Source organism: Phascolarctos cinereus, unplaced genomic scaffold (assembly GCF_003287225.1).
Source record: "Phascolarctos cinereus isolate Bilbo 61053 unplaced genomic scaffold, phaCin_HiC Scaffold_5;HRSCAF=322, whole genome shotgun sequence".
NCBI classification, from domain to species: Eukaryota; Metazoa; Chordata; class Mammalia; order Diprotodontia; family Phascolarctidae; genus Phascolarctos; species Phascolarctos cinereus.
The window spans coordinates 84,491,679-84,508,259 of NW_027555958.1; the positions used below are offsets into that span (position 1 = coordinate 84,491,679).

Sequence of the window (16,581 nt, forward strand, 5' to 3'; positions counted from 1 at the left end):
TGAAGAGTAGCTAGAGTTGGGTAATATTGTGGTTGGTAATTTTGCTTATTTTAATTGTACATATTAGTGTATGGTGCACTTAAAGATAATATGGCATACAGCCTACACTGCTTAATATTGTACATTGCATTAATTGCCTAATTCCCCTGCAGTGTGCCATTCTGAGTTACTGAAATGACAGTTCTAATAATGAAATGTGGAAGCCTATCAAAAGTTGCCTTTATTAGGTGCTAAGGATTGAATGGCTCTTTTTACTAAAATTGCCCAGTGTTATTTCAAAACAGTTTTCACTACCCATGGTTTTATTTCAAAATTATACAAATAGGAGAGAGGAGGCAAGAGGAGATAGAAATCCAATATGTAACACAAATGGGTGGTGATATGCCATAGGTCTGATAATGTGGAAGAATATTATCACTTTCAACTCCATTTGTGGGATTGTGGTTTTTATTGCCCTTTCATGCTTTTTGAGTTTTTCAAGGAAGGCCCCACTTGTTTTAATAAGAATGTCTGTTTTTTATTATTAACTATAAAAACATAAACAAATCTGAACGTTTTCGTACACAAGGTAGAGATAAAAAGGATACTGTATAAGAGAAAAAAGGAGATTGCACAGTTTAATGACATAATAAATTTAACATGATAGCACCAACACTGACCTGACTGTCAGTGTCTCTTTCTGAACTTTTTTATGCCCTCTTCTCTATGTTTTCTCCAACATTCATTGATATGATTTTCTTTCTTTATTTATTGTCTCACCATCACTCTCATGGTTTTTTCATTAATGACCTTTTATTTTCTCTCCCACCCACTAAAACAAAAGAAAAGAAAAAGAAAGGCCTTGTAACATATGTATAGTTAAGAAAGACAAATTCCCACATTATCTATGTCCAAAGTCTTTCTGCATATCATCTCTCTCAAGAGGTGGATACCATTCTTCATCAGTCCCCTGTAATCATGTAATTAGGGTAAAGAGCACCAAGATAAGTGGTTGTGCCTTGATGCTACATGGTGTGAATGACAAAGTACAGGTTTTAATCTAAAATATAGTTTGTACGAAAAATATCTTGGGGTTTTGGTGGACTCTAAGCTCAAATAGGTGTCAGGAGTATGATAGCCCACAAAAGTTAATGTGATCTTGGGTAACAATAACAAAAGCATTGCATCGAGGAATAAACAGATGATAATCTCTCCGCAAGAGAGTTTGAACGCTTGGCAGTTCAGCTGGTGAGAGGACTTCAGTGTCCAGTACCTTATCTTGGCATCTAATCTTCAGACTCTTCCTAAGACAATACAAATGGAAGTGATCCTTAGACCACATAAAGAGCACTGAATCCAATGATGGGCACCAAAATTTAAGAAGGACATTTATAAATTAGAAAATATTCAAAGAAGAACAACCTATATGGAGAAGGGCCTTGAATCCACATCATATAATTATCTATTGAAGGACCTGGAGATCTTGACTGTAGTGAAGAGAAAACTCAGGGATGACATGATAGCTGTCTTCAAGTATTTGAAGGGTGCTAAAATAGAAAAGAGATTAGATTTGTGCTACTGGGTCCCACAGAGCAGAACAAGGAGCAAAAGTTCCAAAGAGACAAATTCAGAGTTAATGATAGGAAAAAACTTCCTACCAATAACAGCTGCCCCAAAGTGGAATGGGCTGCCTCGTGGTGGGCTCCCTTTCATGAGAAGTCTTCAAGAAAGGGTTGGATGACCACTTGTTGAGAATGTTGTGGTAGGGATTCTTTCTAGGGACTAATTGGCCATTAAGGTCCCTTCTAACCCTCAGATTCCGGCTCCAGGTGATTTTTGTCATACCAGAAGCATTCGTTTTCCACTATGCATAAGACATTCCATCTTCAGACTCTGGGCATTTTCATTGGATGTCTCCCATGCCTGGAATTCTCTCCTTCCTTATCTCTGTCCCTGGATTATTTCAATTCCCAGCTAAAATTCCTCCTTTTCTAGGAAGTCTTTCTCAATCCCTCTTAATCCTAATGCCTTCTCATTGCTTCTTATCTCCAATTTAACCCATATCCATCTTGTCTGTACATGGTTGTTTGCATGCTGTCTTCTGTTAGACTGTGGACTCTGTGAGAGCAGGAACTATTGTTATTTTGGGGGATGGTTTTTTTTTTTTGCTTTCCTTTTATTTTTAGTGCTCAACACAGTGTTTAACACACTGTGGACACTTAATAAGTGCCTGTTGACTGACTGACCCAATATCCATTTTTAAATTAAAAAATCGAAAGAAATTAAATTCTTTGTTAAAACCACAAAGTATAAGCAGTAAGTGGCATTATGAGTAACTGTATTTAAAACAATGATATAAATTAGAGTAAGATTTAAGGAAATCTGTGATTCATTATTTTTCTCATTAATCCTTAGTAATTTTCTAATAAATTCAATCCTTTCTTTCTTGTTAGACTGGAGATGCTTGTTTTTCAGCCTATCCTTTCCAGCAGATATAGACCTTGTTTATTGAATTGTCTGTCCAATGACTACAGATGTTTTCTTTCCTTAGGTGTTTCTTGTAAGGAAGATCAAGGGTTCAGATGCTGGACAGCTTTATGCCATGAAGGTTCTTAAGAAAGCTACATTAAAAGGTAACAATTCTGAAAATAAAATGATATATTCAATTGTTTACTGCTGTGAATTCTACTTTGCTTGTTGTCTGTGGGAAGTATACAGTGTATTAAGTCTTGGAAACTTCCAGCCACAATTACTAAAGCAATATATACACTTCTGGCATGCTGCCCCTGACTGGGAGTAAATAGTATTAAAAACAAGTTGTTGGGTATTGAGAAGATTTTCTAGTCATTTCAGCCATTTTCAGAAAACATTTTGTATGGAGCATCCCCATCTTGTCCCTTTATGTTCAGCTGTAAAGTAGCATCTTTAGAAATGAGCAAAACTCAGCGGGGGTGGGGGAAAGGCAAGTTGTGATTATATGAGGTACCATAAATCAACCTAACCATCACACATCAGTGGCTTACTCGTTGTACAACGAAATAGGTTTCATCGGTTCTCTTATTCTCCTTTCTAATGCCTGTTTCTGTGTTCTGGAAATGTAACTTAACAACTTTTAATTCAGATTTATTCCCTCTTTCTGTGAATGTATGAGCATTCAGGAGGAAAAAAAAACAAAAATATTTTATTAGCTAAAATCTTGCTGTTTACCTATCCCCAGACATTCACTAAACATCTGCAATGTTCAAGACACTGTTAGGCCTGTGAGATGTCCAAAGCAGAATACAATTTGTTCTGTGCCCCCAAATTGAGGACACTTCCCCAATAGAGAAAGTCCACCATAAAAACATGCCTTAGTCAGTGGAGCAGAACAGGGAATGGTTCCACAGGGAAGAAGCAAGATGCAAGTAGACAACCTCTAATTTCAGAGACGTAGTAAGAAGAGAGGAGAAGAGGGAAAAGGAAAGAAGTTTCTGAAAGTTGTATTTCTTTTTATTCCTCCAGGTTATTTTATTCCTTTTGTCTTTTATACAATGGTCATTTCCCAGTATACCCTAGAACTCCATAGAACTCTCTTGTAATGAAGAAAAACAATTGAGGAAAACCAGCTACCGAGGTATTCACATCTCAGGGAAAATGCGACATTCAACATTTGTAGTTTTTAGTCTTCTGCCTAATGAAGGATGGCATGTTTCAATATTGCCTCTAGAGGAAATTGTTTTTCTGAAGATTTTTATCAGATGACACTTTTTACATTAAGGCATTGACAGGAATCTACTGATTGCAAATCAAATATATCCTGGAAAATGGTCCTTCCAGGCTCTCAGAGGTTTACTATTGTGTCCACAAACACAGGGCTAGTCGATATCTGAGGCAGGATGAGAACCAGGTTCTCTAGATGTAAGTCTAACGCTTTATCCAATTTACCGTGTTAACCATCAGGTGAATACCTTGCTAAGAAGATTTTGTCAAAGAATTGCACTTGGATTTCTGTACCTTGGCTTAATATATAGGAATAAGAGGCTCTTGTCCAGGAATAGATTACATCTAATAAGAAAATATTTTCTGTGTGACCCTGGGCAAGTCACTTAACCCCATTGCCTCGCCAAAAAAAAAAAATATTTGCCTAAAGATTTATAGACCAAATCAAGAGGTTTTTAAATGAAAATGAAGAGAGAATAAACTTCCCACATATATGCACTAAACCAAATGTTATTTTTTAATTTAATTTAATTTCTTGTTACATTTCAAGTTCTAAACTATCCCCTTTCCTCCCTCCCCACACTACAGAAGGCTACCATTAGACACAGATATATAAATATATGTAAAACCATATAGTGCATACTTCTATTTATCATTTCTTTCTCTAGAAGTGAATAGCATCTTCCTTCATAGGTCCTTTGTAGTTAAGTATTGGTAATACTCAGAATAACTTGGTCATTCACAGCAATATTGATGTTACCATAAACAACATTTTCTTGGCTCTCATTTTGTTTTTTTTATTATTTCATGCAAATCTTTCCATGTTTTTCTGAAATCAACCAGCTCTTCATTTCTTACAGCACAGTTGTATTCTATCACAATCATATACCACAACTTGTTTAACCATGCCCCAGTTGAGGGGCATCCCTTCAGTTTCCAGTTCTTTGCCATCACAAAGCGAACCGCTATAAATATTTAGAACATGTAGATAGGTTCTTTTCCTTTTTCCTTGTTCACCTTGGGAAACCCGACCTAATAGTGGTATTGCTAGGTGAAAGAGTATACACAGTTTCAGAACTCTTTGGGCGTAATTTGAGAGTGACCTCCAAAATTGTTAGATCAGTTCACAGTTCCATCAACAGTGTATTATTGTCCCAATTTTTCCACATCCCTTCCAACATTCATCATTTTCTCTTCTGTCATTTTAGCCAATCTGATAGGTATGATGATATTTCAATGTTGTTTTAATTTGTATTTCTCTAATCAATAATGATTTAGAACATTTTTTCATGTGACTATATATAGTTTTTTATTTCTCCATCAAAAAACTGCCTGTTCACAACCTTTGACCATTTATCCATTGAGGAACAAAAGTTATGTGATAATAATGACAACATAGGAAGAAATCAGAAGAGAGGTGCAGTAATTCACAGAACATGCTAACCAAAAAGAGAAAGACAGTACTAATATTTGTGACCTCACTTGGCTTTATGCAAATGTGCAATTAATTCATAAAGTGAATTAGAAATCTCACCATGTTACAAAGAGGTAAATTCAACCTCATAACTATTACTGAGTTTTGGCGAAATGAGATTCTTGACCATAATATGAAAGATAAGTCATTCTATTTTTTTTCAAAAGGAACAGATTAGATTTTTTAAAAGTGATCCTGAGTAATATCTTATATAATAGATAAAGCTGCTGTGAGTAGAACAACAAATCAGAATGGGAAACATGGCAAAGAACCTTTGAGTGAAGATTAGTGGATGGAGAAACAGGAGATATACAAGGTGTCCCAAAAATCTTCGTGTAGTTTTAAGCTATTAAACTTAAAAGTTTTAATAAAATTACATTTAGTAAAATTAAAGCTTAAAACTGCATGAAGACTTTTGAGACACTCTGTATTATGATAGTAGTTACAGAGTACCAATCCAGAAGGAGAAAATGGATGATGAATTCAGATCATAAATCTGACATTCATGAATGATATATGGCAGTAATAGGAAATTTTAGCTATCTAAACTTCTGAAGTTGTTTCTGCTAAAAAAAAAAAAACCTACCTTAAGAACTATTGCTTTTCCTTGGCAATAATTTCATTCATTAAATGATGAAGGAAATGAAGGAAGTGGCTCCTCTAGATCTGATTCTTCTTAATAAAGAGGGCCTTATTTCAGAAGAAATCTGTGATTCTAATTCTGAAATTGTTTTCACATGCTCCAGAAAAGTGGCATAAAAGCAAAGCCCTCCCCAAAGTAATTGGAAAGTTATTTCACCTTGCTCTCATCTCTTCCCAAGCCTTTTATTCCACCAAGGATAATACTTTTGAGGACCAAAAGTTCTGACTTTATCATGTATGCTGAGAATTCAGCCTTAGATTCCTCATACTCTAGTAGTCCATGACAATTCTTTACTTAGGACTTGGTCTTATCACATAATTCTGTGAACAATGTGCTCAGACTTTATGAATTAGTTATTATAACTCTACAGGAACTGTCTGACAAAGAATAGAAATAAAATTTCAATTCCCAGGTTAATTGAATTATGCTTCTTTAAAAGTTAAGCTCAGAAGTAAATTACATATTTGCATTTTATTTTCATCTTGTGGTTTGTTTTTTTTAATTGGCTTGCTGTGAAGGAAGAGTGAGAAGTTTTTTTTGTTTGTTTTTACATCTAATTTGAATTTAGAATATTGAGTTAACCCTATATTAAGATGAAATATTTATGGAAACTTTAACAAGGTAAGGTATGGGTGTTTTCGGTGAAGCTTGGATGTAGGAATGAATTATTCAAAACACGTCAAAGTGGCTGCACAACGTGTTTCTCTTAAGACAATTTTATGTGAGTTTTGATATTTATATACACTCCATCAAACTTTGGGAGCTAACTCTATTCATCTCCGTTAGCCATCTTTCCCCAAATCTTGAAACTCTATTGCTCCTAAAAGACTAAAAGTAATGGCAGGTGAAAGTTCACTCAAGTTTAAGAAGCACAGGCAACGTCCTCTGTTTTAATTGTAGATTAGGATTGGTGTCTCCATATAAATGGAAGAAGAAAATATAAGTGGCTCTTCAGTGGTACATTTTAATGGGTTTGAGAGAAAAGTTTGGAGTTATAATATTAGTGGGCATGGTGGTATTTTATTAATAATATTTAAAGATATGTATTTACTGATGACTGAATACAAAGAATATTAACTCTAATTTAGTCTGATCTAATTCCAATTACAACACAGAGTTGAGTAGAAATGCATTAGGAGTCAACACACTTGGCTTCAACTTTGGGCTCAGTTACCAAATAGTTATGTGGACTTGTCTCAAAGCCTCATTTTAATCTCTATAGCATTAGGTGGTTGAAACAGATAACACCTAATTTAAAATTCTTTGAAACTAAATTATTTAAATAGTCTAAGCCAGTCAATCTGTCTGGATGGTAGGAAGTGACTGTGTTGCCCTTCATAATCATCATGATATCGTGAACACTAGATCACATTTAACAGACAATTAGGTGGTAGCCAAGAATTGGAAATTGAGGGGATGCCTGAATGGCTGAACGAGTTGTAGTATATGAATGTAATGGAATACTATCGTTCCGTAAGAAATGATGAGTAGGCAGACTTCAGAAAAACCTGGAAAGACTTGCATGAACTGATGCTGAATGAGGTGAGCAGAACCAGGAAAACATCGTACACAGTAACAGCAGCATTGTACAATGATCAACTTTGATAGACTTGGTTTTTCTCAGCAACGCAATGCACTAAGATAATTCCAAAAGACTCATGATAGGAAGATGCTATCTACATCCAGAGAAAGAACTAGGGAGTCTGAAGGCAGATCGAAGCATACTCTTTTCTCTCTCTTATTTCTTTTTTTTGTTCCTCATGTTTTTTCCCTTTGGTTCTAATTCTTCTTTACAATGTGACTAACGTAGACATATGTTCAATATGATTGTACATGTATAGCCTATATCAGATTGCGTGCTATCTTGGGGAGGAGGGCAGGGAAGGAAGGTTGGCGAAATTTAAAACTTAAAATCCTATAATATATATATCATGTATACTATATAATATAAAATCTTATAAAAGTGAATGTTGAAAACTAAAACTAAATAAGTAAATGTTTAAAAAAATTCAAAGACAATTAGGTGGCATATTGGATAGAACACTGATCCTGGAATTAGGAAGACCTGAGTTCAAATCCAGCCTCAGACACTAGCTGTGTGACCCTGGGCAAGTCACTTAACCTCTGTTTGCCTCAGTTTCCTCATCTGTAAAGTGGGAGTGATAATAGCATCACCCTCCCAGAGTTGTTGTGAGGTTAAAAAGATTAAATGCTTTACAAATTTCAAAGCACTATATAAATGTTAACTATTATTATTAAGAGGTGATGAAGTAACAAAGGCCGAAGAGGCAAGTCACTTGCTCAGGGTAACACAGTTAGTACATAGCGGAGACAGATTCTGAACTTAAGTCCAGTGACTCCAATTCGTCTTTTTCCATACCATGCTGTTTCTCTGTCATATGAGGACTTGGAAAAAGATTGAAGATCATGTGCTGCTATTCTGCTTTAAAACAGTTTGAAAAACTAGAAATAAAGACATCAAAAGAGGAAATATGGGGAATTTAAACAGAAAGGTTATTTTTGGAAAGTCAAATAAAAAAGCAGCTTCTTAAAGACTTAATTTTAAAACTCCAGATTGTTTCTCTAAAAACATTGATGATTATCATGTGTGCCGAAGTGAAAATTGTTGTCAGTGGGACTCCATAGAACTTCTGGCACAAAGGATCATAGTTTGTGACAGCTCTATTTTATCTTTAAATGAGTTTAGAATTGTTACTTTCCTGTCCCCTCCTTTTCAAATGGATGGCAAATCATTCCTAAAGGAAATGTCAAATGCTTGAGGACAGCTGCAAGTGGGGCACTCGTGGATAGCGCCCCCCCTCCTCTCTTTCCCCTAACATTCTCCCACTTGCCAATAAAGTGACTTTGCCTATTACTCAGTTCCTTGAGGAATTTTTTTAAATTGTCCAACTTCCCTGAGATTGTAAAGTCCATGTTTTCATTACTCAGTATTGAATTATAAGAGGTAAAAATGACTTTGTAATGGATTCCACAGGACCCAGATTGTTATATTGTAATAGAATATAATTGCTATGTTATGATGGAATATGATTGTTATGTTGTAATTTCATTAGGATGAATAAGTTGCCAGAAAACCTATTCTCCTGTAATAGGAGCCAGATGATATGAACTAAGATCTAGCCTCTCTGTAGTTAATTAGCAAGGAGAAAGAACTTTGAATGCAACAGGAGAACGATGGAGATGTCATAAACACACTTCACCTCTAAACCCTTATCTCTCAAAGCTTATCTAGCTTTTGTGGAAAATTTGTGAGTTTAAGTGGATTTTTAGATAGTAAGGGAGAGGGAATTGATAGGATAATCACTACCTTAAAAAATTATCTGAATGAGAACACTCTGGGAAAGAATAAATTGGTAGGGACTTCTTCACCCTCATTCTCCGGGCCACCATATAAGTTCAGAGGATGATAGAAATGAAGATGAAGGCAGTCTAGCCCAGTTGCCCCATTTTACAGATGAGGAAACTGAGGCCCAAAGAAAATGAGTGATTTGCCCAAGATAAGACATGGAGTAAGTGACAAAATCTTAGCCTCCTCTCTCCTCCTATAATCATATAAGCAAAAGTCACCACCTGGGAGATAGGTTCATCTTTATGCGGAAACACCGACATCAATATCTTCCTTTTTTTTCTTGTTGATACAAAGATGCTTAGGTTTTTCTGGCCTCAAAACAAAACAAAACCTTTTCCCTCAAGTTATAGTCATTTCTCTACCCTTCCTTTACTACAGAACTTCTAGAAATTATACATATGGTCTCCACCTTAATTTCTTACCCACATTCAGTCCGAAGTTCCTGGTGGTGTATTGTCATTGGAAGCATTACTATGCTGAAATTCCTCTTTCCAGGTCAATAATGATCTATCTCTTTTAAAAAAAAAACAATTCACTGATTTCCTTTGACTTTTCTACAGCTCTAATTCTGTTGCCTCTTTCATTTTTCTTGACACTCTCATCTCTCCATTTGTTTGACACTTCTCTTTCCTGCTTCTCCTATTTTCTGACTATACTTTTTCAGCTCCACTGATTCACTATTCTCTAAGTGACCCTAATGCTTTACCTTTAACCTTCAGCCATTTTTCCTCCCTCTCTACTCTTTTTCAAGCAATTTCATCTACTCCCATGGCTCATGTATCACCTCTCTGCAGATGACTGCCAAATCTACTGATCCAGTCTTAATATATGTTCTAAGATCATAGTTTTTGAGCTAGGAACTTACCTTGGAGACCATCTAACCCCCTCATTTTACAGATAGGAAACTGAGGCCCAGAGAAGTGACTTGTCCAAATTCACTCATTAAGTAATGGGACCATGATTCAAACCCACATCCCTTGACTTCAGATTCAGAAACCTTTCTGCTCTGAAACACTGCTCCTCCTTATCTCAGCTAAGCCCCCATGTGACATCTCTACCTCTTGGACATCTCTTATCTGATAGTTCTGCCATTGCTTCCAGATAAACACCCAAAACGAAACTCATCAGCTCCACTCCCCAACCTGCCACTCCTTCAAACTGCCACTCCTTCAAACTTTCCTTTTTTCAACAATGGTACCACAAAACTTTCAACCACCCAAGCTGGAAACCACAGTCATCTTTAATTTTTTTCTCTCACACCTGTCATATTGTCAACTGACAAGTCCTATTGATTCTGCCTCTAAAAATGTCTCACATCTCTCCTATCCATCCGCTCCCATTTCCACTACCCTAGTTCTTCACCTCTTGTCTAGACTCATAATAGCTTCCAACTAGTGTAAGAAAGACTCCCCTCCCAGAAATATGCTTCTTTTACATATACTGAGTAAGTATCATGAACTTGGAATCTCCTGTCTCTGTAATGTATCTTGACAGATTTTACCTAGTAATTTACAATCTCACAGGTCTTTCTTTGAAAACAGGATTGTAAATTTAATAAGCATGCATAATTTTAAAATATTCATATTGAAGAAATCTTTATTACAAGACAAATCTGCAAATCATTATTCATCCAAGTGAGAACTAGCCCAATCAGATAGCTACACTGCGTTAGTCAGCTGTAACAGTTTCTAATGTTGAATCACACACAGACAATCACACACGTACATCACAATCAGACAGAGAAGATGGATACCCAGAAGGGAAATGAAATGAAGGGCTAGAATTTATCATTGGGAGAAGACATGCACTACTTATTGAGGTGAGCAGTAGAGGATGCAGCTTGCAATAAAAAGACCTGTGGATTCAGCAATCCTGGGTTCTAATTCCACCTCAGAAGCTAAGTACACATGTGACTTTGGGCAAGCAGCTTAATGTCATTGGGCTTCAGTTTTCTCGTTTGTAAAATGAAGAGCTTGGACAAGATAGTCCAAGGTACCTTTTAACTCTCTAATTATGATTCTCAGCATACTGATATCACTTTTCTTTTCATCCTTTTAATTACAAATATGATCCTAAGGTATGGCAAAGAAATGGAGTGGTTTTCTGGGGTGCTTTGGAGCACCTATTTAGGCAAAAAAAAAAAAAAGCTAAAGAGCTTTTGAGCCTCTTTGCCCTCAGAAGGGAGGTAGGTCATAGGTCCTCTGAGGCCCTCTCCATGGTAGAGAAAAACAAACAAAAATGGCCCTTTCCACAGTGTAAGGCTTCAGGAAGAGAAAGCAAGAGAAAAGAAAGTGGGGGGAGGCAGAGAAATCTACAATTATCCTTTCCACATCTTGACTTTCCCCATTGTGGTTTGGATATATAGTGGGTCAGCATAAGAAATTAAATGGGAATTTTGAGGGAGTTTTGCAGAAGCCACTGATGACACAGAAAAAAGTTTACAAACTTAGAAATACATAAAACATATGCACAGTGTTGTATAATATCAACATATTTTATCTTTTAATACCATAATAATTCAGACTTCTTCTCTGGTAGAAAAGGAGGGCCAAAAAATTTTACATGGATTTTCCAGATCACAGGGGTGCTGTGCCCCTAACCCCCATGATATGGAAGGGATAACTGTACTCTTCAGTATAAACACATCTTTCAAACTGAAGAAAATGTAGATATCACTATCATGACTTCATTCTCCATTGTTAAGATATATGTTCTAGCCTTTCTCTTTTAATCTGCCTGTCATTGTAATCATTTATTTCTTCTGCCTGTCGATATAATAGATGGTCACACAAAAGAGCATTGTAGAACACTTAGGTACCTTTTTAAATCATCAGCTTAACTTACTATGTAAATGAGGCATGGGGGGGTGAGGAGAGGGAGAAAGTGAACACCTGTGGATTCACTCTTCCAAGTTTTCAGTCACATGATTACAGGTTGACTTTGCCTAGTGTTTCTGTGCTTAGTTTGTTTTAATCCTATTCTTTCTAGGTAAAGTTTGGTTCCAGAATTGTGGATTCATGCCGTATGTGCTCATGCATAAGCGTTGTTGTATTTGAGGGATACAGTAGTCAAGTCTATGGTCAAACAAATGAAGGCTACCCCTTCAAGGAAAGAAAACACCTGCTACCCCCTGTGTTATGCCTCTTGTACAGTCTTTCCCACTGCTCTAATATATCCACCCAGAGCCATTAGTATTTCTTCCATCAGTGTCTCACAAGCACTTCCATAGACAGCCTACTAATGCTGGTCTTCCTGAATCCATACTCTCTCTTTTCATTCTATATACTGTGCTGTTGTCCAAGTGATCTTCTTAATGTATCATCTTCATCATGTCATTCCTCTATTCCACAAGTCTTTGTGGCTTGCTGCTGCTACCCATAGTCAAGGCCCTACACAATCTGGCTCCAGCCTCACCTCTCTGCCTACTTTCCTTCATGTGTTCTAAATTTGAGGTAAACTGGGTTATTCATGGCCCTCCATTCTCATCCTTCCCTTTCTGGTTTGTATGCCCTCTCCATCTGTTGAAGTCCCTTCTTTCAAAGCACAGCTCAGATGCCATTCAGGCTTTTCTCAACCTCACCTCCAGGTGAAAGTGACTTCTTCCAACCAGATTTCCTGACACTCCACCGCCCTTCACATTCTCCCTGACTTTTTCTGTTTACATCTCATTTTTTCCCTCTCTGGGTAGATTACACCTTCTTGAAGGCAGAAATCATCATTTCTCACCTGTGTATGTACTTCGTATGTTGTTATTGTTTTGATCACGTATGACTCTTCATGATCCCACAGAACCTCATATATAAGGTTGTCTTGGCAAAGATGCTGGAGTGGTTTGCCATTTCCTTCTCCAGTGGATTAAAGCAAACAGAGGTTAAGTAACTTGCCCAGAGTTACATAGCTAATAAGTATCTGAAGCTGGGTTTGAACTCGGTCTTCCTGACTCTGGAACCAGTGCTCTATCTACTGAGCCACCTGGTTGCCTCACTTTACATAGTACCAGGCACATATTAGATACTCAATAAATCCTAAATTGAATTGAAGCAAAGCAAGATAAAAGAAGTATACTCCTTCATGGAGAGGGCTTAGAGAAAATATTTATTTTACAGGATTACTACATGTATGAAGTTTCCTATAATCAAATCAGTGAAGATTTATTTCTATGGGACATCCATTTCGACAGGAAAATGCTATATCATTTGTATTAGTATTCATTATAATAGGGTTTTATTTATATTATTTTCATTCTCAATTATCTTTAATTCTAACATTTTTTTTCTCGGAGTCACAAATTTCTTAGAGCTCAAAAGGACCTGGGTGTCATTTAACAAGGCCCACTGAGGTAAATTGACTTGCCTGAAGTCACACAGGAACTAAATGGCAGTGATGATTTTGAACGCCAGTCCTCTAACTCCAACTCCAGCTAATTTTCCACTGTACCATGCTGACAACTTTACAGCTGCAATATGACAGCTAGTTTGTGCTGAGCAAAATGGCAGGGGATGGAAATTGCTCTGGCAAAACTTCTGCCTCCTCTTCAGTCTGAGTTACTACTGGACAGTTAAAAGTCAAGTCACAAATGTTTATTGATTATTGTAGCTGGGGAGAAACTGTGGAAGTGCATTAGGTAAACATGAAGTCCTTACTAAATCAATAGAAACTCTTTTCCCCAGAAAACTATACCCTTTTGCTAAGTAAAGCTCAGCTCCTATTCTCCGTCAGCAAATCCACTTGAGAATGTCAAAGCTTATATGGTGATATTATAGGAATGTAAGTAGTGTGCGTATATCGATTACATAGTCATGCCAGAATAGCACAATGTTTACACAGGCCCATTTGGTCTCAAGCCTCAGTTTATCATATCACGTATTACTATATTTGTCTCTATCTACCTTTTATACTAAGATTGCTTATGAAAGACAATTCACTTAAAAACCAATATTAAATTATTCCATTAGTTTGTGGCAAGCCATCTTAACTATGTATTTTGTTAGCCCTTTCATCTCATATAGAATCTCAGAATTGTATGAAACTTCAAAGACCCTCTAATCTAACCTATCTGTGGCATAAGTTCATATTTGGATAAGTCTCAAGCTCTTAGAAATAAGAATAAGATCCATCTATAAGTACCAGTTATTTGTACCTTTTTGTGTAAGCTAGAAGCACTAATTATGCCTGTTTATATAGTGTGTGTGTGTGTGTGTGTGTATTTATGTATATATGTATGTATGGTTCTCAATAAAGATTTTGTACTACTTGTCCTCATCTGTAAGCTTAAGGAAAGTAGTTGGCCACTATAGACAGTGAATTTGTAAAACTTTCATGCTAAGACATAGTATGTATAAAATTTTAAGTAGGTTTAAAAGAAAGATAAGTTTGGGAATAATGAGTTAGCTAAAGACCTCATCTCATAATTTACTAAATAAATAGGGGCCATTCACTCTGAGTTCCCTCTTCTTCCTTCCTCTTTTCAAGACTCCTTGACATCATCCCCTATTTTCTCTTCTTTTACCCCAAACTCTGATAAATAGGTGGACCTTTTCCTTGCCAAGGGCAGCCATGTAGCTTCAATCTCATCCCCTCTCACCTTCTCCAGAAGATTGCCCTACTCTCATCTCCCCTTTGCAATAATCATCAATATCTCCCTACCTAATGTTCTTTTCCTGCTGCCTTCAAACATGCCCAGCTCCTCCTTACTTAGAAATCCTCATTAGATCCTTCCATCCCCACAAGCGATTGTTGTCTCCATCCTTTCTTTCTTAGCCAAACTACGTGAAAAAGCTGTCTGCATTTATTGCCTTCATCTCAATCCCTTTCACACAGTCTGGCTTCCAGTTCCGTAACTCAGCTGAAGCTGTTCCTCCTAAAGTGATCTCTTACTTGCTAAATCTAATGGCCTTTGTTCAATCCTCCTCCTTCTTGACCTTGAAGTTCATGACGTTGCTGATCATCCTTTCCTGCTGAATACTCTCTCCTCTCTGTTTGCTTTGGGTTGTGGTGGGTTCTTTTTTTTCACGTTGCTTACACTTGGCTCTCTTCCTACCATTCTAACTGCTCCATTTCAGTCTCCTTTGCTGGATCATCATCTATACCATGTCACTGTCTTTGTGGGTGTACCACAAGGCTCTGTCCTATGGTTTTATCTCGTCTAACTGTACTTCTTTCTCAGTGACCTCATCAGTTCAGATACTCTTAATTATCTCTTTGCAGATAATTCACAGATCTAATCTATTCAAACCCTAGTTGTGTTCCTGAGATCCAGTCACCTATCACCAACTCCCTAGTGGATATTTCTAATTGGATGTCCCATAGACATCTCATACTGAACTCATTATTTTTTCCCCAAAACCTACCCCTCTATAGAACTTCCCTGTTTCTTTCAAGGATTCCATCATCCTTCCAATCACCCAGATTTGCAAACTCCACACCATCTCACACCAGTCCTCTTCTCTCCATTCAACACAGCCAACACCCTAGTTCAGATCCTCATCTCCTCTTGCCCATAATTGCAATAGTCTCTTAATTGGTCTTTCTGCCTCAAATCTATCCCCCTCTCTAAATTATCTTTCTCATCACTGACAAACTAACTTTGCTAAATCTGCCCGTGTCATTTCCCCCCACTGTAGAAGACATTCTAGAGGCTCTTCATTGCCACTAGGACAAAATATAAACTCCTGTATTTGGAATATAAATTCCTTCCTAACCTAGTCCCAACTTATTTTTCCAATCTTATTATACATTACCACTCTTACCGCACTCTGCAATTCAGCCAAACTGGCCTTTTGCTTTTCTCTCAAACATGTCATCCCCTCTCTCTCTGCTTTTGACCAAGCTGTCCATTATGCTTAGAATGTATTCTTTTCTCATCTCTATATTTTAGAATCTATTTCTTTCAAGACTCAGCTCAAATATCACTTTCTACATGAAGCAGCTCTTGATCCCCTCAGCTCCAAATGTCCTCTTCCTCAAATTACCTTGAATTTATTTAACACATATTCTTAACTATGTGTATAGTTATGTCCCTGATTGAATGTAAGTTTCTTGAAGGCAGACACTGTTTCCTTTTTTGCCTATGAATAGTATGTAGGCTCTTTAAGAGCAGAACTATTTGATTTTTATCTCTAGTATCCCAAGTGCCTCTCACAGTGCTTGGCAAATAGTAGGTACTTAGTAAGTGTCTGATTGATTACTTACCCTCGGAGAATTTACATTCTACTAAAGTTTAAAGTGTTTCAACTAAATAACATTCAGACTTTTTAATATTATTTATTGTAGAGAAAGAAAAGAGAAATTTCCTAATGGTTATTTCTGCTAGGATGGTAAATGAGATTAATATTTTGTTGATTAAATGTTGCTTTACTTCTTTTTGTTTACTTTGAATACTGAATAGCAACTAAATATAGCCTTGGTTCTCGGATG

The 16,581-nt window shown here is 36.7% G+C and overlaps 1 protein-coding gene across 6 annotated transcripts in view; it reads left to right on the forward strand.

Moving 5' to 3' along the window:
• The window catches only part of RPS6KA2 (ribosomal protein S6 kinase A2), a 547,475-nt gene that overhangs the window by 395,026 nt on the left and 135,868 nt on the right, over positions 1 to 16,581 (forward strand). For all 6 annotated transcript variants that reach the window (XM_078155047.1, XM_078155048.1, XM_078155049.1 and 3 more), the window contains one exon: positions 2,531 to 2,612. In XM_078155047.1, the coding sequence (XP_078011173.1) occupies positions 2,531 to 2,612 (82 nt within the window). The remainder of the gene's footprint in view (positions 1 to 2,530; positions 2,613 to 16,581) is intronic.